The 26877-nt window shown below is 43.9% G+C and overlaps 1 protein-coding gene across 1 annotated transcript; it reads left to right on the top strand.

Moving 5' to 3' along the window:
* On the top strand, nucleotides 1-25471 carry LOC126401230 (glutamate receptor ionotropic, kainate 4-like). The gene is made up of 10 exons (XM_050062356.1): nucleotides 1-24; nucleotides 610-813; nucleotides 4844-4957; nucleotides 14031-14140; nucleotides 16579-16752; nucleotides 17245-17410; nucleotides 18162-18387; nucleotides 23043-23171; nucleotides 23338-23456; nucleotides 25082-25471. The coding sequence occupies exons 1-10, from the start codon at nucleotides 1-3 to the stop codon at nucleotides 25469-25471; spliced, it is 1656 nt and encodes a 551-aa protein (XP_049918313.1).
* The last annotated feature ends 1406 nt before the right edge of the window (nucleotides 25472-26877 follow it).

The raw sequence follows: 26877 nt of genomic DNA on the forward strand, positions 1-26877 counted from the left end.
ATGACGAAGGCCAACATGTGGCCTGTAACAGACCATAACACTTGTTGTTTTCAGCTGAGACCTTTTTCCAGAAAACTTGCGTCCTCTACCAGTGGAGTGAGGAGTCAGCAGTGACAGTGACAGTATAGAACAGTCAATAAAACAGCTTTTTCAACAATGTGAATCATCGTACACGTGCAAACAAACTATGAGGCTGATTGGTCCAGTAGTTTGCAAGATTAGCTGCAAACCGACATTCACTCACACTCATATCCGCACACACACCACCAAACATACCCTCCAGGTTTATGCCTGGCGGAGATAATAATAATTTAAAAATAATAAGTAATAATGAATAATAATCAGTTATTTCTTCGCGAGCTCTTTGTGACACCAAAGAACAAGATGATGCAGGATGGCAATCACCAAAACTGCAAGCAACTAGTTACCTATCAGTTTGAATAACTTCACGTTTATGTATCTGGGTTATTTGTTAGAAGTCAGTGTGAGCAGGAACCGGACCAGAAATAACTGTAAGAATGTATTGTATTTTCCCCTTTGGTCCAGGCAAATGAACTGAACTACAGGTATGAAATCACCCTAAGATGCAATCCACTTGTGTGTTTTTAGGAGAATCCATATGTGATGCTGCGGCCGAACCACCAAGACCTGGAGGGAAACGACCGCTATGAAGGCTTCTGCGTGGACATGCTAAAGGAGCTGGCAGATATCCTCAAGTTCAAGTACCGCATCAGGCTGGTGGGCGACGGACTGTACGGGGTTCCTGGGGCCAATGGAACATGGACCGGCATGGTCGGAGAGCTCATCTCAAGGGTATATAAATATGTACACACTGAGTGTGGCCTCTAAACCTGCAACCATAAATTAGCATTTTTATCACATCACATATACATGGAAGCACACCATTCTCCAAAGTGTTTCCTCAAGGCACTCACTAACACAAAAGTGTATCGCTCAGCTCTCATATATTTCACAGCTAGCAGCTTTCCTTCATGTCATACACACACTTTTCATTCAGCAGTTGGCCTTTTCAGCTTAAGCATTGTATTTTCCAAAACAGTCACAGCTTGTTGGTGGCTTGTTCCCTGTCAGCTCCTTTCCTTAAGCCGTCTGGACTGACCTTAACAGACTTTCCTCCTGAATCAGTCTGTGTTGTTGCTGTTAAATCTCTGAGTGAGGTGTTACACTCCTCCAGCTATGCTGTATGTAGCTGTTAACAGGCAGATAAGGTTATATATATAAGGGAGCTGAGGGAAGTAGAGGGGGAGGAACAGAAGTGAAACGGGCGTAAAAAAAAATAGTGAGGAGGAAGGCTGGCGTGAGGAAGAGGAAAACAGAAATAAAGTAGAGAGGGATTGAGCCGATCTTAAGAGGTGATCTGTCTTAATTCTGTGGGCTAATGGAGGGCAAAGCCATTAAGTATGTAAAGCATGTGAGTGCCTGCTCTTGTTATTGTACCAGCCCGCCGCCGCCCTCATACCCTGTAAGTTGCCTGTGAAAGGCTGACCTTCAGAATGGCCGTGGTTGAAGTCAGCATGTGTCTGTAGCCTCTTTTCCACTGTGCAAAAACCCCACAAACACCCACTAACATGTGGCTTTTGTCTTTAGTGAGAAAGGCTACAATCGGCATTCCTTCCTGGGACAAATGATAGGCTCCAATCTGCAGTGATGGAAATATGACACCTGGGTGGATGTGCAAATTTTCACCCCTTATCTGGAGTGATGCAATGACATGCCACCGTAAATTCAAGACATATAGTTGCAGTCACATTCTGTTCGAAGCCTACATGACATGTCCCTACAAACCACGCCCATCGCCAGTACAAGACAAACCAACCAACACTGCTACAACGTGACATTACAGTGAATACATATGAGGCCAACCATAGCAATAATCCACTTTAACCATTAGACATGAAGCCATAATTCAGTCAGATCATTCATTTATAAGTAACAAGATGTAACCCTTATGCTTACCCCAACCTTAACTGCCTTGAACCTAACACTTCATAGCTATTCATTCATTCATTCATTTTCCGTAACCGCTTATCCTGTTGGGGGTTGCAGGGGGGCTGGAGCCTATCCCAGCTGACATTGGGCAAGAGGCGGGGTACACCCTGGACAGGTCACCAGACTATCACAGGGCTGACACATAGAGACAGACAACCATTCACGCTCACATTCACACCTATGGGCAATTTAGTCACCAATTAACCTGCATGTCTTTGGACTGTGGGAGGAAGCCGGAGTACCTGGAGAAATCCCACACTGACACACGGAGAACGTGCAAACTTTGCGCAGAAGGGCTCGAACCTTCTGTACAACCCCCCACCCTGGGTTCGGACCAGGAACCCTCTTGCTGTGAGGCAACAATGCTAAACACTTTCTCCAGAGCTTCCACTTCTGTACCAAGAAGGCCACAACTGGCATTCCCTCTTTCTTCTGTACCAAGAAGCGAAGGGGCTGATTATGTAGGTATGGAGTGTGAGTCTTGTAGCTAGTGAATGAGTCACGTTCCTGCCGCAGCTATACCTACTTGTAATTTTTGCCCCTTTTCTTGCATGATGCAATGATGCACTGCCACAAATTCGTCCGTACATCGAACATTGTTCCAAATGAGTCTGCACCGAGTTTCTTCAGAGAGAGGCTGAATAAGTAATTGGCGTCCATGCTGCCTGCTACTGTTTACTAACCCTGTTTTCTGGCACGTCTGGCATGTTGAATGTGACACACCAGGGGAAACAAAAACAGAAAGTCTGCTGCAGAGCCATGTGCATGGCTCTGGTCTACTTGCGGTGGTAAAGAAGTCTTTTGCCAATTTTGAACAGGTTGTACTGAGTTTAAATAACTCAGGTATAAGTGCTAATTTTGTTGGAAAAAGGATATCTGAAGTGACAAGGACGTGGGGGGCGGACACAAAGTCGAGACGTGCTTGAGAGGGATTTGTCATGGGATGGGGGACATCTGGAGGGATGTTCCCTTAGTGGACAGAAAGGCTTGAGCTTGTTTAGTTAAAGGCTTAGAAAGGAATAGGAAAAGATGGCAGAGTAAAAAAGATTGTGAAAGAAAACAAAGGAACGGCCGTGATTGCAAGTTTAACGGATAAGTTGAAAGGATATGAAATATACACTTGGTAGCAGCAAAGGAGGACAGCCTGAGGTTATTCCGGACAACAGGTACCTGTGTCCCTGCCAGTACCATTCAGCCTGAACAATATTTCACTGTGTGAGGGTGATTAGTTTGACGGGTGTCAGACAGCCTGTGCTAACAATGAGACATGTCAGGAGGAATCCAGACCAAAGTCTAAGTACAGTATGTCCTGGTTCATTAATCCACCGTGCTGCATTTAAAGAACAGAGGCATCTCCAAAGACTTAATTCTTAAAATCAAATGCTACGTCCCAGAAGGTAATGTTTAATTCATCGCTCACATTCACAAGTTTTTATCCATCTTTCTTTTTTTTCTAAAGACTTAGCATGATATGATTGAATGCAAGTGGAAACAGGTATGATGCAATATTGAACAGGCAATATTACAGCATGTGTTTTTCTTCTGTTATACTAGCAGGCATAACAGCAGACAGGCAGAGGAATCCAGTAATCAATATTAATATTCTATCGTCACATAAATATTTCAGTGGCTGTTACGACCATGTGTTCATTTTTCAAAGGATCAGGGACTTTCTTTGTTGAAATTGCTTGGATGGTCGTTCCCTGTGTGTGGTTTCCTTCCAGCACTGGGAGCAGGCGATCAGACTTTCAAACGACGGAGAGAAAAAAGAAAAAAAAAGGACGAGGCTGGGGACAGCTGATGATGGAGGGTCGAAGCCTGCGGGCTGAGGGTAGGGCAGCAGAAGGCATTAGGCTTCAGTGTGGAGTGTAGGCTGGGGCGAGGTTAAAGAGGTGGAAATTTGGACGTGTAATGCACAAATTGAAGCAAATTTTTATGTCTCTGTGGTGTGCAGCTAATCTTGCAACACACGGAGCAAAATTAGGGCTTTTAAGGTGCAGCTCTAAACGTCTCCTGGTAGCGTTTTAAAACCTGCTCTAAAGGTTAGAATAATTACGGATAAAAAAAAACATCCATTTCACATCACGTCAAATTGATGTTGTAGCAAAAACACTCTTTCATGCATGCCACATGCCCCCTCTCCCTATCTCTCGTTCCTGGAGATACAAACAGTGTGTTGTGGATTTTTGAGTGGCGTCTGCAGTGCTGCAGCAGAGCTCCCCTCTCCTCACTCTCATCCTCCCATTCCTCTCCGTCTCCCCAATCCTCTTAGTTCTCCTGCAGCAGACAAAGAGCAATGCGTTGCTGCTTTCACTCTTTGCTCCTCAGGGAGATGAAAAATCCCTTGCAGTTGCACTTTGCTGGCCTGTATTATTAGTAGGGAGCCATCCAGTATTCAGCGTACATTGACCATTTCTACGTGTGTGTGTGTCTGTGTGTTTCCAAGTGTGTGTTTTACCAGCTGCTGCTTTGTCAAGTGATTTGTCTTGACAGTGTTCCCTTAGCCGGCCACAATGGTTACCCTCAGCTCTCTTGTGCCCTACACACACACACACACACACACACACACACACACACACATGCACACACATGCACACACAGTGCCAATGTTGGATTATCCTCACCACAGATAGTGCTATTGGCAGACAAAGAGGCTATGGGACACAAAAGGGCATTATTAGGGATTTAGCATCTAGTAGCCAACTTCTTATGTCATCCTTTCAAGCGTTTAAATTATTGGTTATGTCATAAACTTGTGTCACGTCCTCACAGCTAGGACGCCTCTGGCTGTGTGTTTTACATGATGAGATTCTACCCGCCCTCTGTGTTTCAGAAAGCTGACCTGGCAGTCGCGGGCCTCACTATCACAGCAGAGCGTGAAAAGGTCATCGACTTCTCCAAGCCCTTCATGACCCTCGGCATCAGCATCATGTACCGTGTCCACCTGGTAAGTTACCTCCCACCACCCCATCCCCCCAACACACACACACACACTCACTCTAACCGATCGAAATGGCTCTCGAACAGCTTGTGGACGTGCCACAGCAGGCTGTCAGCCTTGTCTAATGGCTGGAAAAGAACCACTCTCCCTTTTGGATTGTAGAGTCTATCTCTCTTAGTCTGTCCAAATCCTTCCACAAACTCTTCTCCTTTGAACCTTATCACCTCTTTTACCTCTCAGCTACTCAATTCCCCCCGCATCTGTGTTTTCGAGGCCATACCCTTCCTCTTCCTCCAACCCTTAGTCTCGCTTTCTTGCTTCTTATTTATCTTCCCAACATCCTTTCCCTTCTGTCCCTGCAGTCTCAACTTTTTAATAGTGTCCAGTTCTTTCAACTTCTCCTGTGTTTGCCCATTTCCTCCTTCTGTTGCCGTGGCCCCCCCATCCCGCCAGCGCCAGATGGTATGTTTTACTGTGTGAACTTCCTGATGAATGTACCAGTTTCACAGTTGTTTTCTGCTTGCCCTCTGCTTGGGTTTGGCCATCTTATTTCGCACAAGCAACGCCCTCCGCGCTCCGCAGAGAGCAAGCCCAAGCAAGAAACAGTGAAACAACAGCAGTGCAGGTGGAAACGAGCCAGTGTTTGCAGAGTCAGTGGCCCATTAATCATCAGCCCTCACCCAAAACCCAAGGTGACACAGCGGGGCCAAGCATGGCAACGGTCACAGTTCGCACTTATGGCACGTCCGTGGTTTCCCAGAGGGGTGTTTACTCACATTCCCTCCTGCTCCTTTCCTCCCTTCTTGTAAACCTCCCTCCTTCTCACCTTCCCATAGTGTACACACACAGCGCTAATAGGTGTACCAGTGAGGGACTCAATTGAGCGCCAACAGTTGGGGAGAATCAATCGATGCTCGCAGCAGGTGCAGTGTTAAATGGGCTACGGGGTGGCGCATCACCTCTGAAGTGGGAGGCAGGCAGGCGGGTGGCAGCATGAGGAGGTGATATGGAGCTGATGTCCCCAGGGCTAGCATGCACAGTTACAGGGTTGAATTAGCACAGATTCGACCCAGTTGACGCCAAATTCATGATAAGAGGTCAACAAGAAGGAAATGGAGAAAGCGGTTTTTAATAAGATGGAGCCGCTGCTCTGCGGAGGTTTTGAAAAGACAGAGAGAAAAGAGAAAGTTTCAAGATAAGAGCGAAAGTGGAGACAGGTGTCCCTTGTCTTTGCCTCCCTCTGCCCCGCCATCATTTCCTCATGCTCTTTTTGCTCTCATTGCCCCTTGGCATTTTCTCAGATCTGACTCATAGCGGTCCCTCAGCATGGCTCTAAAATTCGATATTTGAATTTCTGTGACTGCACTTGTTTAGTTCTAATCCACTGACTATTGATCTGAGTCACAGTGATTTCTACAAGGGGGTTTGCTGCTTATTTCAAACTTTAAATGAAAATTTCAGTCTGATCAATAGGAATGGGGAATGCAATAAAATAAAGGCGCCTGTTGAGTATTAATTACCCTCAGACTATTGGCCATTTAATCTCCATCTCTCCTCTTTGTCAGTATGTGTGCATTGTACGTCTTTCTGTCTCTCTCTCAAACACAAACACACACGTTTCTCCCTTTTGTTGTGCATCTTTTTTTGTCTTGTCATTAATTTCCATTTATTAAGACTGTGACACATATTCACATTCAGAGCCAGTCAATGCGGACAATATATTTCCCTCAATAACAATAATATTGTAAAAAGTGTAATCCTGTTTTGGTGAAATTGCTCATGTGTTACAACAAAGCTATAAACAGTTTCCTGAACATCGTTGCCTTTAGGCACAATCAGACCAAATTCATTTCCTGTGTGAAGCATCAGAAAGCAGCAACAAACCTGGACTGAATCTCCACTGGTTCCTCCACTCCAAACACCATCGACTGTCATTGTCTGATTTTTCCGTGGCTCATTCAGAACAGCATTCAAATGACAAGACTTAATTACCTGTCACATGATTTTGCGTCAGTGTTTTATGTTATACAAAAAGACAGGGAATCTGATTCCCTGGAGGCATCACTGTTGTCTTGTATATACACTCTGTTGTATGATTTCCGGGGCACCACATTGAAATGAAAAATACAGGAACAAATCTCAGACAGCTTGCAGCTTGTCTGCAGAAGATGATCTCTACCTTTCTCGGCTCTCCAGCTGTCTTGTCTGACTTTTTTTCTACAGTCATGTAGTGCTGTATCTTATACGGTGTGGTGTGTGTTCTTTGAGATGTACGTGTAGTTTGAGGCTACATTAAATACATTTGATTTGCTTTTACTCACAAATCAAAGAGCACACCTTCACCTCAGCAGCCAGTAAAATATGGGAATTGGACATCTGAGTTATGAACCCAGACATAACCTAGAGCTACTGTCAACCTCTTCTCATAAAACCCATCCCTCCCTCTACATTCATCATCTGTGCGAGAAAAGCCACATGCTGTAACCCGAGTCCCCAACTCTCCAAGGTACTTTATATCCGTGCCAGTTCCATCATCTAAACATTTCCTTCATTATGGGGACTGTGCAGTAAACATGGTGGATTATAAGACAATGGGCCCAGGGCACGGATTTGCAAACGGCCCAGCAACCTCTCTTACATTGGAGAAAGACACACAGACTTTGTGGTGGTTTTGTCCCTTTTTTATTAGTCTGTGGTAATTCTGTGTCTCCTTGTGGGGGTTTTGCATCTATTTGTAATCATTTTGTGTCTCTTTTAGGTAATTGTGTGCCTGTTTTTGGTCATTTTGCGTCTCTTTTTAGTGATTTTTCCACCTCTCTTTGGTAATTCTATGTCTTTTTTGGTCGTTGTGTGTCTCTTGTAGTCATGTTGCGTCTCTTTTAGGTAATTGTGTGCCTATTTTTGGTCATTTTGTGTCTCTCTGTAATCATTTTACATCTCTTTTTGGTGATTTTATGTCTCTTTTTGTAATTCTGTTTCTTTTTTGGTCGTATCATGTCTCTTTGTAGTCATTTTGCATCCCTTTTTTGGTGATTTCCCACCTCTCTTTGGTAATTCTGTGTCTTTTTTGGTCGTTTTGTGTGTCTTTGTAGTCATTTTGCTTCTCTTTTAGGTGACTTTGTGTCGTTTTTGGTCATTGTGTGTCTTTTTAGGTGATTTTGTGTCTTTCTTTGTTCGTTCTGTGTCTCTTTGCCATCATTTTGCATCTCTTTTTGGTAATTCTATGTCTTGTATGGTTGTTTTGTGTGTCTTTGTAGTTATTTTGCATCTCTTATAGGTAATTTTGTGTCTGTTTTGGTCATTTTGTGTCTCTGCGCAGTTCCTTTGCATCTCTTTTTGGTCTTTAAGTGTCTCTTTGTCATCATTTTCAGTCTCTTTCCAGTCTGTAGGTGTTAATTTGAGTGACATTTTGCATTTCAAGTCCAGCAGTGCTCTTAACACTTTGGGTCCCTGAGCATGTGCACGGTAGGCCTGTTCAGTAATCCATCCATGGCGGCAAAGTAAGTGCAACTGTGTGTGTATAAGAGAAAGAGAGAGTGGCACTTAATTAGACATAGGAGGTAATTAGGGGTGTGTGGAAGCCGTGTCAGATTCAGCTGCTGCCCTGAGGGGAGAGCACAGCATACGGAGCTTTATTGATTCTCTGGCCACACACGACCCCAGACAAAATTACACAGTCACAGACACATGTAGCCTTGCGCCTACACACACACACACACACACACACACATAGTTTCACACTGTAATGCACAGTCACAAAGTCACAGGCATGTTCAAAGCACACAGACATAAAGACAGACAACCTGGTGAGCCCAAGAGACAGCGGGAAGTTGTTAGGAATATGACCCTCTGACCTCTGCCAAATCAGCTGCTTTCTTCAGATTGCCCCCGCGGCTATCTCAACAACCATAGTAGCTGACATCCTCAGCTCTGACACAATTAGAAATGCACACACACTATCAAAGGGCCTAGAACAAAGGCAGAAGGTGGGGGGACACAGGGAGGGAGAGGAAGAAAGACAACATAAAAGAGAATTAGCAAGAAATGGGCAGAAAGAGAAGCAAATGGGGTGGCGAGATGACGGAGAAATGAGAGAGAGAGTTGAAATGACAATGGGACGTCTCCTTCAGTGAGTCAGTTTTCAGGCAGGCAGCCTCAGGGGGCAACAGTGTGGTATGAATACCAAGAGGCAGGATGACTAGGTGAAATCCTTGACTGGATAACCTCACCAGCTCCTTCAGCCACCCTCCTGGCATGCAGGCAATCCCTCGAGACGGGGAGAGGCGGGGGGCAATGAAAGAGGGACAGTTGGAAGTTGAGAGAGAGCAAGGGCAGTGCAAGGTAAAAATGAATGAGCCCTTCACCTGCGTGTTTAGAGGGAAGAAGGGGTATACACATACTATAATAGGCAGCAATTCCTCGCTATTCTATTTGTTGAGATGTACTCATAAAAAGCAGGTCGTAAAGAATGTTTCGCCCTTGCACCACGTCTGCATTCTCTCCCGTACCTTTGATTTGCCTTACGCCCTCTTATCATCTTAACGTGACGATAAACCTTTATAAAATGATTCCCCTGCCTCTAATAAAAATAATTCAAACACAGCAGCAAATGTTTATGTGTGAGGAGCCAGGGTAACCTGTGGCTATAATTTATACTCACATTTGGTGCTTGTTCTATTCTGAAATCCCTTTATTGCAGCGGGTTTACTTTTAATATCTAACTCATGCGCTAGGGCAATTATTAACGTCGGTGCTTGTAGTTTGTTTGTTCATCGTGTCATAGTTTTGGAGTCCTCTGTCTCATCCGAGTGTGTATATCCCGTTAAATAGTATCTGCAAGATTAGCCACGGTTGCTGTGTTTTCCCCAGCCAGGCGTCAGCTACCTGCTGCCTCTGTGTTCGGCACTGGTGCTCCCTGTGCGCTGGGCTGCCCAAGCACGTAGTGTATCTGCCCTGCTGCTGATGACTGACAGCACAGACAGCTGCTGACAAGCTTTGAAACACAAGCGCGCGCACACACAAACACACAGCTGCCGACAGTTTGTCTTGCACACACAGGCTCACCTTACAAAATGAAGACAGAGCAGACCACCTATATGAGCTCACTGTTTAGACAATAAACCTAGTGCCATTTGGACGGACTGGGAGGTACCAGTGGTTTCCTGGAATCGCTCTCTCAAGTCAGTTCATCACTGATAACTTATGAATTACTAAATACACTCAATATTTATATACATAAGTTATTCATAACCGTGCTAACATCAGCGACACTGAGCCCTCGGTTGTAAAAATGCATCAGGAAAGCATCTGCAAAGGACATCATTTCTTAACACCACAGGCAACAGGAGTCTGTCAACAAGGAAAATGTGGGAAAGCCACTTTAAAGCTCCAGTGTGTGGGATATATGAGGATATACTGGCAGTAATGGATTATAATATAATAAGTATATTTTCTTCTTGTGTTTTCCTTAACATCTCAATCTTACGTTATAGGAGGTAAAGGCAAGCACACATTAGCAGGTGCTAGGCTAGCAGCCTGTCTCAGACGTGCCAAACAACGTTAGAGAATCACTGATTTGTAAAATGATGAAATTGTTTCACTCTGTGTTTTACTGGTTGTAATCACCCGGTCCATTTGTTTTGGTGAGGAGGAGGAGACCTCTGTGGATAACTCAACTCCCTGTAAAAACCTCTTGAACAAAGAACGATGAAGGCAGGTTGCACTGCTAGCTAGATGCCTCTAAATGCCCCTAAATCATACACACTTTTCCTTTAAACCTGCTTCTATATATTTTTTGGCCACACAACAGGCTGTAAACACAACAATGGCGCAACACCACCTTTATAAAGCTACTATACTCAATGTGTTGCTTAGAAAATTTACTCATCCAGCAGACAAGTCCAACGTTAGCACCAATTTAATTTGTGTTTCCAGCAACCTGACGAATGTAAGTCCAATATTCACTCTCTTTAAGCTCTGTTTTGGTCTCCACCAACCCCTGAGGGAAATACCTGACTCTTTAGCTGCTAAATGCCCCGTTATGTTCACCAACTAGACACTGCTGTTTGGGGCTCGGTAGGTAGCGTCCAGTAGGAGGAGGAAGTGTGGAAATGAGGCTGAAATGAACACGAAAACAGTGAAGTTGCTGCAGTGAAATCAAACCATGAGCTCAAAAGACATAAAAACGCCCTGTAGAGTTGTTAAGTGAGTGTTAATCATCAATCATTGGTTCATCGCTGCAGGAGAGCCTTTTCAGATTATGCATAGCAGATTGATCCATTGATTAGTGCTGTTTCCAAAACATAACATTATGGCACACATTGTAGTTTCATTGTTTTCAATTAACGATTTTAGCAAAAATGCATGTGTTTGGGAAGTGCTGAGCATATGACTGGATAAATGAGGCTTGAATTATACTGCAGGAGTTGCGTGAGAGTATGCAAATGGATGTTTTGATATAGTTTTGCTGTTGTTAAATGTGGCCCCATATGACTTCAGTTAATCAAGAATTTCTCAGGGTTTGGATTGTTTGCAGAAGAAATATGAAGAGATAGGGTGCTTCCTGAATTAAACACAGCGCAGGATGAGTAACTCATATAGAAATGATCGTTTGCGAGGTGAAGTATTCTTTTAATTAAGCCTGTTCTTTCTAGGACTCAGTTTACGAGACCTCAAATGTTTGTAAAATGGAGAAAAGAAATGTTTCCAGAGGAAAATATCCTGACACATTTTGGAAGCACAGACTTTTAATACATTTTTATGCAGTTCCATTTAGCCTATCTGAATGTCTGTGTGCTCATTAGTGAGTCTTTCGCAGTGTCACCATGGATAATTTCCCCTCCAGCTCCTGAAAACATAACTTTGTCTCCGAGTGTTACAGCACAAATATTACACCACAAAAGTCAAGATTTCTCAGCAGCACGCAACTCCTACTGTTTTCCCTTTTGTCCTTGTGATTTCTGTCTCTTCCTACATTTCTCTCTGTCTCTATTTCTGATCTGCTCTCCTGAACCTCCACTTCTCCACCATCTGTTTGCATGGGTGTCCTGCGTCTCTGCAGCTCTCTTCATCTTAATAATAGCACCTTGGTGGGAGCTTAAGATGTGGACACGCGGGGCAAGCATTTAAGAAAACGCTGGTTCAGCATGCACCAAACTGGACCAGCAAACAGGAGGACTCATGTCAGCACATACTGCTGTTACCCCAGTAATACCAGTGCCAGCAAGAGACGGCTTGGCAGTGAGACTCATTTTACAACAATACCCTACCCCTGAGACGGCCATTGTGTGTTTCACCACTTCACTATTCTATTTTGAGACGGCTATCATCATCATCATCATAAGCGTTACGCTCTATAGATAGACAGACAGACAGACATTAAAAGTGGCAGGCTGATTTGAATCATTTGAATTACACTCTCCTGCTTTCTGCACCACTCCTATTTTACTCAGTCAGGCTAATATGCAAGTGATTACAGACGCATTAATGAATTTTCATCTCTGTGCAAGTCTAAATGGGGGTTCGTTTATCATAACAAATACCCACCAAAATAATTTCACCCTCTTGCTGCAAATTTAATTTTGGAGGGCCTTAGAAATGTATTACCGCAGTGTTTTGGCATGCATGATATCCCCCAGGAGCACCTAATTGACTATTTTTGCATAAAAGCGATTTGGGTTTGTTCAGGTGGGCTCCGCAACGCTGCCTGTAGACAGAAATGAAAGATAAGGAATATCTACTCTCATAACAACACTTGGACAGTTGGCTGTTTGATCACCTCCACTATTTAACTGCGTTGCCGGCCCTGACAACCACTTCCATTTCATAGTCATTAACAGATGGCGGACGTGCATCTGCGTGTAAATGGCTAATATTCCCTTGCTGATGGGTCAGCCGGGCTATATGCGGAACATGGACATGAGAAATATGAGCACGCACATGCACGTAAATAAGCACACACAATCACCAGTAATTGGTTTCATTTAGAGGACAATAGCTGCTGGTGCTGGAAATAACACATTAGGAATTAGCCCCTATATTCCCATTGCACTGCTCGCTGCCAACCCTATTTTAGCCACTTTATCTCCTCTACCACTGGTTACCAATCCAAACCGATACATAACAGCCCTCAGCTGCTTTGGCACTGCTAGCTTTGCTGTCCAAGCCAAAGCTATTAATCTCTTTCCCTTTTTTTCCCTCCAAGCAGGGACACTGTGCGCTCCCAGTCAAACAGGAAGTCAACTATAGGTCACTTAAATGAATTTTGATTTAATGTAGCTGTAATGGTTTAGTTGGTTATTCGACCTTTCTTTCTCCCTGCATGCAACCATGTGGAGAGTGCAAACGGTGACTCTTGTCTTTGTCGGCTCATAGCTTTGACCTGTTCTTTATGGTTGGACCTGTATCCAATTCATTTTTATATAAAAGCTTATACCAATTAACAGGAAGCAGTTAGGAAAAAGCTGGTTAATTCGGTTATTTTTTTAAGTTTTCCAGTGCCAGAATCCTGGAAATAAAACCTCTTATCTGTGATGTTGTATCAATATACAGCCCTGTGCCACTCTGTTGACAATTCATGGCAGACTGAGTTTGTGCTCGCATACAATGTTGATCTGAATGTTTACATGCAAATGAGATTCATATAATTATATTGTTATCAGTTTAGGACAGGAAAATCTCGGCTTATCACATCGAAATCCCTTTATTTACTGTACCAGTCACCTTTTTCATCTTCTCCAAATTACACAGGCGGCGGTAAATGTTGTTTAAAACAGACCACATCCAGCCTGGGGCGAAAGAATCAACACTGAAATACAGCAACATTTCGTTTTAATTAATCTTGGCACTCACTTTGCAGGGGTGATGTAAGAGACTGTTAGAGATGTTTTCTACACATGCTAATTAGTTCATCTTCACCTTTACAAGTACGTATTTAACCTCTCACCTCCTCGTTCAGCAGAAGCCCATGTTGCGTTGATTTGTGTGGATTGAACATGGGATCAAAGGGTTACACGGTCTGTGCAGGCTTTAATGATTTTAACCCCTGCGCTGTGTGTGTGTTTGTGTGTGTGTGTTTCAGGGACGTAGGCCAGGCTACTTCTCCTTCCTGGATCCCTTCTCCCCTGGTGTCTGGCTCTTCATGCTTCTGGCCTACTTGGCTGTCAGCTGCGTCCTCTTTCTGGTGGCCAGGTAAAGAGCTCATCAGTGAAAGACACTGTACAGATGAGACAGAAAACAGCGAGACACAAACAGAAGGGGTAGAGAGCACAGAGTGAAAACACACAGGGTTTGTTTGGGGGTTATACAGAGGAGGAAACAGGTGTCTGTTCTCCTGCCTTTCTTCAGTCTCTCCTCTATCTGTCTGGTCGATCTCCCACATCACAGTGAAAGAGATGTTCTCCTCCCAGTGGTAGGTCTCCAGCGTCATACTGGCACCTGCTGGTCAGGGAGGGAACTGGCACTGCTGCTGCTGCATATTACTAGTGCTTATGTACAACAGAAATGTTATTAAATTACACTTTATTTTATGAAGACACTTTATCAAAAATGCTAATTTATGTCTAATGAAACACCTCCTGGAATTAAAATTATCAGTCCCCAGACAGGTAGATGTATTACCTGTGAGAAGAGCGTTCTGTGGGTGGTAAACTGTAATTAAATAGAGTGATGTGATTTGATAATAACAGTGTGAATAATATGCTTTAATTATGTTTTTGCTGAGATTTGTTAAGAACAATGTTTTGTGTACAGTCATACTGTCCTAAAACAATACCTGCATGCTGAAATGTACATTTACAAAGTTATCAGTGGCTCAAAAGCCCCAGTTTCACCAAACACTTTCAGTATGGTACCTTTGGAGCCAAAAGTAACCCTTCAAACACGGTACCTAGACCCTGGCGTTTCGACCGCAAGCAGTGCCCTTAAATGTGGGTGGGGTTGTTTATACTCAGTGCTCAATCCAGCACTCACTGTATTTCCTCCTCTGTCAGTCTTCACCTCATTTATCGTCCACAGATCGAGGCTGCACACCAACATTTTCAGAACAAAATAAAACAGGCTGCGTTACAAGTAAACATTCCACCTTAAAAGTAGCTGACAGTTGGCCCAGTGAATTAAGGTATTTTTTCTCCAACTCCAGCTGCTGCAAGAGGCAGCAAAACATCCTTTTATTTTATAGTTACAGTCTACAATAAAACTCTCCACGGTATGAACAGTGGTTACATGAGCCTCAAAACCAGCCACAACTCAGCCCTGAGCAGAGTGACCGTCCTCTATTGACCAATCAACAAACTGCAGTGTTCACAGCTCCACCTTTTAGGACCAGATCTGTGTGCTAGGTACCCCAACAGAGGGGGGACCAAAAATGGGGACGGTAAGACGTGGTTCCATTGGTACCATCCACAACTTTTCACAGTGGAAATGAAGAAAAGGTGTACTGTACCGAACTGCTCGGTTAAAACGGGGCTTAATTGTAATTGCCGCAAAGATATATTCCAAAGTTCAGCTGAAGAAGCTAATATTCAGCAGTCTGAATTACACAAATCACGTACTGTGATGACCCCTCTGCTCCACAAGGTGTCCACGTGCTTGTTTTGCCGGCTGGTCTTTGTCTTACAGGATCTGACTCAAGGCAGAGAGTCGTCATTAACCTCATGAGCCGCACTATTGCCCAGTTTGGTTAAAGACATAAAAGTTCACCACCTTCCCACAGGCTCTCTTTTCCCTCGCTGGCACAGCTGCTGTTCTGTTGGACACTTCCACACACCCATACACGTATACATGACTCATTACTGACTTTCACATTTGTGCTGTTCTTTATTGTTACTTTTGTAAATAAAGATGCTTTTTCTGTTTTGTAAAGTCAACTTGTCTCCCATCTCTGTTGCAGCCTTTAAGCCGGGCCGTAACAACACCAAAGTTACTGTCTCTGTAGTGTGAAATTCCTCATGGTGGAAAGCATGAAATGAAATGAAGACAGTTATTTTTGTTGCCATTACTCCATCAGAGAAAGAGAAATGTAAAGACAAAATGTTCTACTTAAGCTTTGAAAGATACCCACTTGATTTCGGAATAGATCGTACAAATAGGAAGAATGATAGCAGTAACCAAGAACTCTTGTTATGTACATATGGGGATATGAGTATTGTGTTAAAACTGTGTAAGACTCAATTAAGTTGTCCTTTTAACTTATTTTCCTGTATGAGCTTTTGTCTGTGTAACTTTTTTTTGTTAATTTTGGCAGATTAAATGGAAATTATTCCATGGTTTTGAGGCAGAGACTGCTGCACACAACAGAGTTGTCACATAACTTGAGCTTCACGCAGCACCATTTGAACATACCAATTACATTGCCTTCATCCCCACTGTTTAAGTAGGCAGCACATGGGGAATGAAAAGCAGGTTGGTTTCCTCCAGAGAGCCAAGGTGACTTTGAGCTCGGTTGACTGTTAGAGTTGTTTTGCTCCGCATCTATCTCTCCCTTTCTTTCTCCATTTCGCTCGCTCCCTATCTCCTGAGTTTTGCTCCCGTCAGAATACCTAATCCAACTTTCATTCCCACTCTCATCGCCTGTGTTCCTCCTCTCTGACTCTCTCTGTTGTCTAACCTCATTGTCTTGTTCTCCCCAGATTGACACCTTATGAGTGGTACAACCCCCACCCCTGTCTAAAGGGTCGCTGTAACCTGCTGATCAACCAGTATTCACTTGGCAACAGTTTCTGGTTCCCTGTTGGAGGCTTTATGCAGCAAGGATCCACTATTGCTCCCAGAGCTCTGTCCACACGTTGTGTCAGCGGAGTGTGGTTAGTATCGGCTACAGAGGCACACAAACATCAGTGCATTTGCATGTTTTCGGCTTTCCACTCAGGTATACACCCATTTAACTCTATTATGTTTTATTTTGTGCAAATTGCTCCATCATGGAATGCATTTCATCAGTGATGTGATTTTGAGGCTTCATTCCAGGTTTCCAGGAAATCAGGGTTCAAGATGAGGTAGTGATGGCGTTTGTGCATGTGCATACATGAGACATTGTCTGTGTATGTCTGCCTCTGCAGCTAAAACTTCACTTCCTTTCATCCCAACCCGACCACTGTCACCTTTATCCATTCACACCCACCCATTCATGCATCCACCCACTGAAAATGCTGCAGTGTCTTCTCCTCTCAGGTGCGCAGTTATTTTAATCCTCCCACACTTTCACCCAGACAATCTATCTTCATACACCAGCCTGCCCATTTACATACTTTTATAGGTGAATACATATGTTCTTGTCCCCTGCCTTTCCTCTACAGGTGGGCCTTCACATTAATCATCATTTCATCCTACACCGCCAACCTGGCTGCCTTCCTTACAGTCCAGAGGATGGAGGTGCCGATAGAGTCAGTAGACGACCTGGCAGATCAGACGGCGATAGAGTACGGCACCATGCACGGAGGATCCACAATGACCTTCTTCCAGGTCAGAGGTTTCACATATCATTGTATATGATAGGTTTATAGTCATACATGTATACACACAGACTCAACCAAGAGCCTGCAGCGATCTGTTGGCAATCAGTGATGTTATCCTCCTCATCATCCTGCTGTCCTTCCTGTTTTTCTCCTCCAACCACAGGTTGTATCTGTGTCCTATCTCCCCCTTGCCACAACAATCCAGTACCCTTCTCCTCAGGGAGATGGGGTTCTGTCTACATCCCTAAGGGATGCACACCCTATCCTCTTTCATCTTCTCAAGAGTTGACCTCAGAGAGATAGAAATAGAGTGAGGAACACAGAAAGTGAGTGTTACAGAGAGACGGACAGTGAAGGATGATGTGGAGGGAAGGAAAGAGACACATTAGCCTCGTCTTTCTCTGTGCTTTCACATCCACTGGACCTTGAATAACTGAAAGAAGACAGGCCAAGAGAAAGTAGAGGACAGGTGGAGATGTTAAGTGAAGGTTCTGTTCTAAACTTTGAAGCTACTCGTGTGGAAAAAGATCTGCTCAAGAAAAAATAACATTTGCATATAACTGCAGCAAACCCTTTTGGAGAATTTGAATAAATCCATCAGTCAAGAAAATGAAAAAGAATAACAAATGAAAACCAATCTCCACCTCTGCAAAACTGAGAAATAAGTATCTGCGACTGATGTGACTTTTGTTTACTGTCTCTCACATCCGAATGTGTCTGTTTCTCCTGATTGTGTCTCGCCTCTCGCCGCTCTGCAGAACTCTCGCTACCAGACCTACCAGCGTATGTGGAACTTCATGCACTCAAAACAGCCCAGCGTGTTCGTGAAGAGCACGGAGGAGGGCATCGCCCGTGTCCTCAACTCCAATTACGCCTACTTGCTAGAGAGCACCATGAACGAGTACTACCGCCAGAGGAACTGCAACCTGACTCAGATTGGAGGACTGCTGGACACCAAGGGCTATGGCATCGGCATGCCACTGGGTGAGTGGAGAATGATGGGGTGGAGAATTAGAGGGGGGGAAACGAATTAAAAGTAAGGGAAAAGAAAGGAATAACTTGAAAAGTGGAAGGGAGAGGAAGTTGGGTGTAAAATGAAGGCAGCAGAGGACAGAAACTGACGGTTTTGCCTAGATACACTGTATAATTGAAGCTAAGAAGGGGGAATGAAGAGCAGAGGCATTAGTCGGAGGATACACCATAAACGTCACATTGGACAGTTAAATTGAAAAGTAAAGCCTCAGCAATGCCAAACCATTAGCTGCTCTCATGGAGGAAAATGATGCAAAAAGTAAGAAACTAAAAGACTGCTAGACTTTAATAGAGCGGCTGTTTTCATGCTGTGATGGGAGAAGTGAGGACAAGAGAAAGGGAATTTGAAATATTGTTCCTGTTGAATGTGGAACTGTTGCTGTACGACTCGTTGGCTGCACTGAGAGTATAAACACTTTGGTTTACTCACACTTTGATCTCAGCTTGAGTCGATCTCCACACGGGGGAAAAACACACCTTAAAGTAAACAAGATTAATTTCAATTCCTTTGATCTTTAGAGGATAGATAAACCCTCTCTTTAGTGGCTGACGTTCCATATCACACACTGTGATGTGACCTGTAGAACACTGCAAAATCCTACTAAGCCCTTAAATCTTATATTTGAAATCTTATATTTTGTTGAAACAAAGTCCTCTAATGGAGTGACATACAGTAATTCCCATTCACTATGGCAAATCAGAAGAAAGAGTCATAAAAATGTCATTCGATTTAAAGGGATACTTCACCCCGAAAATGATCACTCGTTTATCAGTAACTGTGTTGCCTTGAATTCATGAAGAAAACATGTGTTTCTCGCATGCCTCCCATGAACGAAGAATCTAAAAACAGATAGAATTCTTGGGGTCCGCCTTTAACAGCAGCAAGACGGGGAAGTGAATCGAGAGTGACACTTAATTAGGCTCTCTTCAAAGCAAGCCAGACACCTCCTAATACTAATACTAATACTAATACTAATTCAGTCATACTGTAGTCAAAGAAAACCAGCAGTTTGGTGGTATGGATCCGTTTTGGGGCCTCTCTGCCTCTCCTCGGGCCTCTTCCACGCGTCTACGTGGAAAGCATAAGGCGGAGAGAGCACACCTCTCTGCCCTTCCATGTGCAAATGAAGAAAGCCTGAGGCAAAGAGAGCAAACCTCCCTACCCTTCCATGCGCCTACATGGAAAGCCTAAGGTAGCAACAAAGACCCTCCCCCCAGGAACAGAACAGAGCAGCATCAATGACAAACAGAAATGACATTGATAAGTCAGACACAGCATGAAAAGGAGGAGCTGGGGTGGAGGCGGGTCGCAAAGAGGCTTGCAGAGGAAGCAGCAACAGTAGGCAGGTCACAGCATTTTAAATAGGGCGACCTCAATGACCAGCGACCAGCTCAGTGGCCTAGTGGTAGAGTGTCCGCCCTGAGACTGGGAGGTCGTGGGTTCGATCCCCGGCCGGGTCATACCAAAGACTATAAAAATGGGACCCATTGCCTCCCTGCTTGGCACTCAGCATCAGGGGTTGGAATTGGGGGGTTAGATCACCACGTGATTCCCGAGCGCTGCACCGCTGCTGCTCACCGCTCCCTCAGGGGATGGGTCAAATGCGGAGAACAAATTTCACACACTCAGGTGTGTGACAATCAGTGGAACTTTACCTTTACTTTATCAATGAGATTTGCCAATTGATTGCATAGAAAGGAATCATGTGATCTATCAGCTGACTCCCTTCCATCAATCAGCTGCTCCATCAGTTGATTGAACTGTTTGAGATCAGCTGATGTAGCTGGGATGTGAGCTGAGCTTGACATAGTGTCCTGCCTGAACTAACGCTATGCTCAATTAATTATACACAAAGCCATAATTCACCTTTTAAGTAGCAAGATGAAACCCTGACCGATTGTCGAACCTCAGATTCAGGAGGAGCAATGTGGATTTTGCCCTGGCTGTGGAACAGTGGACCAGCTCTTTTCATGGGAGTTTGTCCATCCAGTCTTCATGTGTTTTGTGGACTTGGAGAAGGCTTACAACCCCGTCTCTCGGGGGGTGCTGCAGGACTATGGGGTACCGGGCTCGCTGCTAAAAGCCATCCGGTCCCTGTATGACCAAAGTGAAAGCTGTGTCTATATACTTGGGGTAAAGTAAGACATGTTCTTGGTGGATGTTAGCCTTTGCCAGGGTTGTCCTAGTCACCGATCCTGTTTGTGATATTCATGGACAGGATCTTGAGGAGCAGCCGGGGAAAGGAAGGGGTCCGGTTTGGGGACCTCAGAATTGCATCTCAGCTTTTTGCAGATGATGTGGTTCTGTTGGCTTCATCACACCGTGATCTCCAGCATGCACTGGGACTGTTTGCAGCCGAGTGTGAAGCAGGTGGGATGAGAGTCAGCACCTTCAAATCTGAGACCATGGTTCTCTGCTGGAAACCAGTAGTTACCCCCTCCAGGTTGGGAGAGAGTTACTGCCTCAAGCGGAGAGTTCAAGTATTTCAGAGTCTTGTTCACGAGTGAGGATAGAATGGAGCATGAGATGGATTGGCAGTTTGGTGTGGCTCCTGTAGCGATGCGAGCACTGCGCCGGGCCGTCGTGGTGAAGAGGGAGCTGAGACAGAAGGCGAGGCTTTCGATTTACTGGTCCACCTACATCCCGACCCTCACCTATGGTCTTGAGCTCTGGGTAGTGACGGAAAGAATGAGGTTGCGGATACAAGCAACAGAAATGAGTTTCCTCTTTGGGGTGGCTGGGTTCAGCCTTAGAGATAGGGTGAGGAGCTCAGACATCTGGAGGGAATGGATGTCCGAGGGAAAGAGATGTCTGGGGTGCTTTGTCCCCGCGACCTGGCCCTGGTTAAGCGGATGAAGATGGATGGACAGAATTACTGCATATAGAGGTCATTAGTTACAAGGGAAGGTAAATTCTGTGTTACTTCTAAAAAGGCACACATAGCTATATCAATTTAGTGTTGCTGTGGAACAGTGTGGCACAAGATGACTGTCAAATTTTATATATGATTGTACCCATTATCACAATGATGAAAAGTAAAGAGAGGAAGAATAAAACACGATATATTTTGATAGGGCTATTTATTGTAGCCTCAACGGGCCTTCAAATCAAGCAACACAAGTCAGTTTTTAATACTCCTGGCAGAGTGAAATGAAATAACTCAGACATTTGACAGTAATTTCTTATTCCGATAGGCCAAATCAAATAAAAATGATAAACGTTTTGTACAAAAACATAAACAAAGTGAAGTTTATCCTTTGTAACCTTAACAGTTATTCACATCCTTCACATAGACTGTAAATCACCACCGTAGGCCTAATTTGTCCTTGATCATGAGGATGGAAAAATAATGTCCACATTTCCAGGAAAGCAAAGTCAAAGTGTGTGAACTGTGTGCAGTTACAGTCTAATGCTATTTAATTGATTGACTTATTCACGCCAGTTCAGTTCCTTCAGTTGCTGCTGCAAGGTCGGGTGACTAGTGATGCGCTCATCAACTGGTGGATCCTGCGCCATTCTGAATAATGTTAAGTTATTAATAACTTACAGAGACATTGTGTGCAATAGTCCACCTTCGACCTTCCCTTCTCTTCCCTCTGTTTTTCTCTCTGTCTCTCTCAAACATAAACACACACATACACAAGACGGAGGGAGTGAAGGCTGCTCACATGAGCTCACATCACTACAGGTGACATTAGATCATAAGAGGGAAAAACTCTGGGGACTAGGCTGCCTTTGTCAGCTATGTTCAAGACAAAAGTAACGAATAACGAGCCCATTTAAATTTCAGTAATTGTAACTGTTACCCATTTAAAAAAGTAATTATGTCTAGTCACCACCAAAAGTAGTGGCGTAACAGTAACAAAATAACACTACTCCTAACACTGCTAGTGTGTAGGATTCAGTGCCTTCTAGTGGTTAGGTTGCAGATTGCAACCAACTGAAACTTCTCCCATGTGCCACGCGTGTCGCAGAACTATAGTGGCCAACACGTAAACACAAAAACTCTGTGGAGTGTCAAGTGATTATACTCTAATAAAAACATAGTTATGAATATTATATACTATTTCTGTCCATATATTTCCCTTAATCGTACACACTGGACCTTGAAAGGTTTAGTTCAGATTCACATGTTCAGAGTCCCATTCATAGTCACACAATAACACACAATCTGACTTTGTCTGGCTTTGAAGAGAGCATAAATAACTTTCACTTTTCTGTCAGTTTGGACGTGTTGTCTGTTTAGGAAGCACTGAGCATACGACTGAATAAATTAGACTTGGATTATACTGTATGAGCTTTGTGAGAGTTTGTAAACAGATGTTTAAATGCAGTCCTACTGTTGTTAAATGCGGCTGCTTATGACTTCAGTTCATGAAGAATTTTCCCAGTTTTTGGATTCTTCATTCAAAGGAGGCATGCGAAAAAAACAATGATTTATTTACAAAATCAGCATAACACCGGGTGAGTAATTGAGTTAAAGGGTGAAGTATTGTAACATAGTGAGTTTGTCTTTTGTCTGAAGGTTCAGTTTTAAGTTAGGATACCTTGTTAGAAGACTTTTGGCAGTGTTCAGCTTTGAGCTTTGCCCTTCTCTTCCCTGCAGGTTCAGTGTACCGTGATGAGTTTGACCTGGCCATCCTGAAAATGCAGGAGGACAATCGTTTGGAGATCCTCAAGAGGAAGTGGTGGGATGGTGGCAAGTGTCCAAAGGAGGAGGACCACCGTGCCAAAGGTTGGTCTCCGGTTAATCCTCATCTGCTTGTTCTTCAGCTCCACTTCAGCTTGTCAGACCGTGTGTTTGGAACAGCATTTCACTTTCTTTGCCACCTTTGTCTTCCTCTACAAATCCCTCTTCCCGTCATCTCTCGCTCCCTCCCACCACATCCTGTCGTCTCCAGGTCTGGGCATGGAGAACATCGGCGGCATCTTCGTGGTGCTGGTGTGTGGCCTGCTGGTGGCTATCTTCATGGCAGTGCTGGAGTTTGTCTGGATGTTAAGACAGGCGCCAGGAAATGAGGTGAGAGAGGGCTATCTAACCTGCATCTGCTTTGTCTCCCTCTCCCCTCCCTGGCACCCTGCCCCTCGTGGAGCTGCTAGGCTTTCCCACAGTGCACAGCTTTGACAGAAGTGTAGCAGGCATCTTCGTCTTCCTCTGGGTTCCACTTGACACCCAGCATTCCTGCGTCCAGCCTATGTGACATAATCAGCACAAAACCAAAGATATACCTCACTTATACCTCACTCAGAGTACCTGCATATATGATTTTCTATTTAAAGCAGTAGAAGATACATACATATATATATTTAATAGAATATTGTAATATAATATAGAAAATTGAATGTAGTCTGATCTTATTGGTGGTGAATATATGCTAACAGGGTGCTGCCAATGAGCATTTATTCATTAAAATAATTGTGGTTGTTTTCTCTTAGCCTTAATCCAGTCATCTTTTAACTTAAAAGATGCTCGGTATTTTGTGCGCATCTCTGCTCAGAATCCAGTCGTCTGAGGTCAGAAGTCATTCATTCCATCACAGGGGGGATGATGGACAGTCATGGATTAGTTGTGGAGTGTTGAACAGAATATCATTTTTTTTAAATGAAAGATTTCTACATTATAAAAAGCTACTATAAGTATTTTTCGCTGTGAGATGTCACACAGATAGTGTGTGATTATTATAATCCTAAAAACTGTGATGAATCAAAAAAAGATGGATCAAAACTATATATATAGAGTCATATCAATTTCAGTGTAGCTTCATCTGGGGTGGGGACTTGAAAGCAATATGAGAAGTGTGTCCAGTCTTGTCACAGACCTCCTGCTGTTTGGAGAGGCGTTTTCATCAGGCCAATTTCAATTTTCAGGATGGAGCTCTGCTGCGGTATTCTTGAGGCGGGGATGCCGCTAACATTAAAAAAATAAGTTGGTGACTTGTACATCAGAGAAAGATGTGCATGCAGTGTTATAATTATTTCTGATGTGATTCCTTTAAACGATACTTGATAATTGTCTTTTCAAATTGACTCCACACTGTGATTATAATTCAATAAACATTCAGAATGTGAAAGTCAAAAAAACTCGTGATTTCTTCTTCTTGAGCAGCATAGATTGATTCTTCACTCAAACTCGTAAACCTGTGTGTGTGTGTGTGTGTGTGTGTGTGTGTGTGTGTGTGTGTGTGTGTGTGTGTATGCATCCTTGTTGTTACATGTGCAGCATGCGTGGATCAATGATTAGCCTGTCCTGTTTTACACTTGAGCTGTAGTATCATGTCTGTCTTTGTTATTATTTGAGTTTACATACTGTAGATACCCAGTGGAGCAGTCCGACAGCAGCCCTGGAGATAAAATGTATGTGTTACATGTCTGTATGTGTCTGAACAGTAAGTTAAAAGTTCAAAATGTACTATATGTGTTATTTATTCTGATGGTTGTTGAAGCTACACCAGCCGTCTCTCTGTTGTTCCCACTGTACACTGATTATAAAGATGAAATGTGTATGTTATGTGTCCGTGATGTTCAGTCACATCAGTTTGTCCTGATCAAGTCAGTCAGTCAGTGAGATGTCTGGCCTCTCTCCCATTCTCTCCCCCTCTTATCCCCCTCTCCCCTATCTTTTTCTCCCTGTTTGTGTGCTTTCAGCAGTCAGTGTGTGAGGAGATGCTGCGGGAGCTCCATGGGATCGTGCTGTGTCGCGACAGCCTGCAGGTGAGGCGCCGGCGGGCGGCTTTGATGCTGCGGCCGCGACCTTTGCCCCTGGAGGAGCGTCGGGCGCGAGCTGCCGCCGTCAGTCTCAGCAACGGCAAGCTGTGCGGGGGCACCGGACTGCCTGAACCCCTCTCCCACAGACTGGCACAGGAGGCTGCCCTAGTTGCGAGGGGGTGCAGCCACATCCGCATTTGCCCCGAGTGCCGGCGCTTCCAGGGACTGAGGATGCGTCCCGCGGGGGCCACTGGGACCCTCCCCTCTCCTACGCACAGTGAGGAGAGCATAGAGTGGGATAAGACCACAAATAGCAGTGAACCTGAATAACGCCCAGTGATTCTAACAGGACTGATTTCCCAGCAGCCACCTCTCTTTCCAGGGATCAAAGATCACATGGTATTTTGATTCAGCCATTTGGAGCTTGATCTTAAAGGGCAGAACAGTGCTGTGAACCTTGTTTTGCCCGAGAGGCAACAGCCAGTAGTCAGTTTTGGAGTCTCCTTGGGTGATTTTTTTTTCCTTGGTGATAGGAGAAACTGATGAGTCTGTCTCATTGTGGTCTGTCCCTGTTGGCCCTCTGTACTGTGTCAGACAGGACGGACAAAAACAGCTACGGGGCATTTGTACTATGCAGTATTTTCAGTCATTTATCATTGTGCTGTTTCCTTTTTTTTTCCCTTTTTAAATTATTTCTGTCCTCTGTTGGATTATCAGTACTGAATATTGTTATTCTATTGTTCTTAAAAAAAAAACTTCAAACAAGTTCCTTTTTTTATCTGACAATTTACTGTATGAACGTATATTGCCTCTGAAGAGCTGCAAAGATGAACAGACTAATGCAAGGTCACCCTTCAAATCCTTTTATTTTGAAAGTGCCAAAAACCATGAGTATTATCTTGTGGCTGAAGAAAGCACCACAGCCTTGAGAAGACAACAAACTCAACTGAACCTAGAAAACAAACAAACAAACAAACAGACGTACAGACACACGGACTTCTTTTATAGTAGTGATATTCTATTAAAAAAATGTTTTAACTGTTGGTATCTCTGAAAGACAGCGATGCATGTCCAGAGGTGTTGGCAGGTGCTCATTGAATGATTAATTGCTAGAGTGGTGCTGAGTAGCTGGAAGAATGATTTCCTGTTTTGAATACCTGCTTAAAACCATGATGGCTATACACACACAAAGACACCCATTCATTTCCTCCCTCCTATGTGTCTTGACATTACTTTCTTCTCCATCTGTCCCACATCTTTGACACATTTGTTGTCTCATCACCTCCTTTTCACGATATCTCTCTTAAAAATATACATACAGTCTCCTGTGCCGTATACACGAGATGAGAGGTATGTTCAAGAGTGATTGAGCTTTCACAAGGATGTGCCAGAGCGTGAATGAAACCCAGCTCCAACCCAACAGATGTCCCTGGTAAAGCAAAAGTTATCCGCAGTTGATTTGAATTCTTTTCAAATGTCAAGGCAGTTCAAACTTTTTGACTGAATGTGATGTTTTACACACTGCTTAGAGGAGTTTTTTATTTCACATTAGCCAAGATGCTCTCTGACATTTTCTACTTTTATTTCTGCAAAAACCCAAACTAGTCAGAGTTCCTCTAAGTGACGAAATTCTAAGAAAATTCTTAGAGTCGTGATGTTTTCTTAGAATTTCCCCTTAGAATTCAGATTAGGTCCTTGTAAAGATTAAAGTTATTCACAGAGCATCTTCGACCTTA

Source organism: Epinephelus moara, chromosome 2, assembly GCF_006386435.1.
Source record: "Epinephelus moara isolate mb chromosome 2, YSFRI_EMoa_1.0, whole genome shotgun sequence".
NCBI classification, from domain to species: Eukaryota; Metazoa; Chordata; class Actinopteri; order Perciformes; family Serranidae; genus Epinephelus; species Epinephelus moara.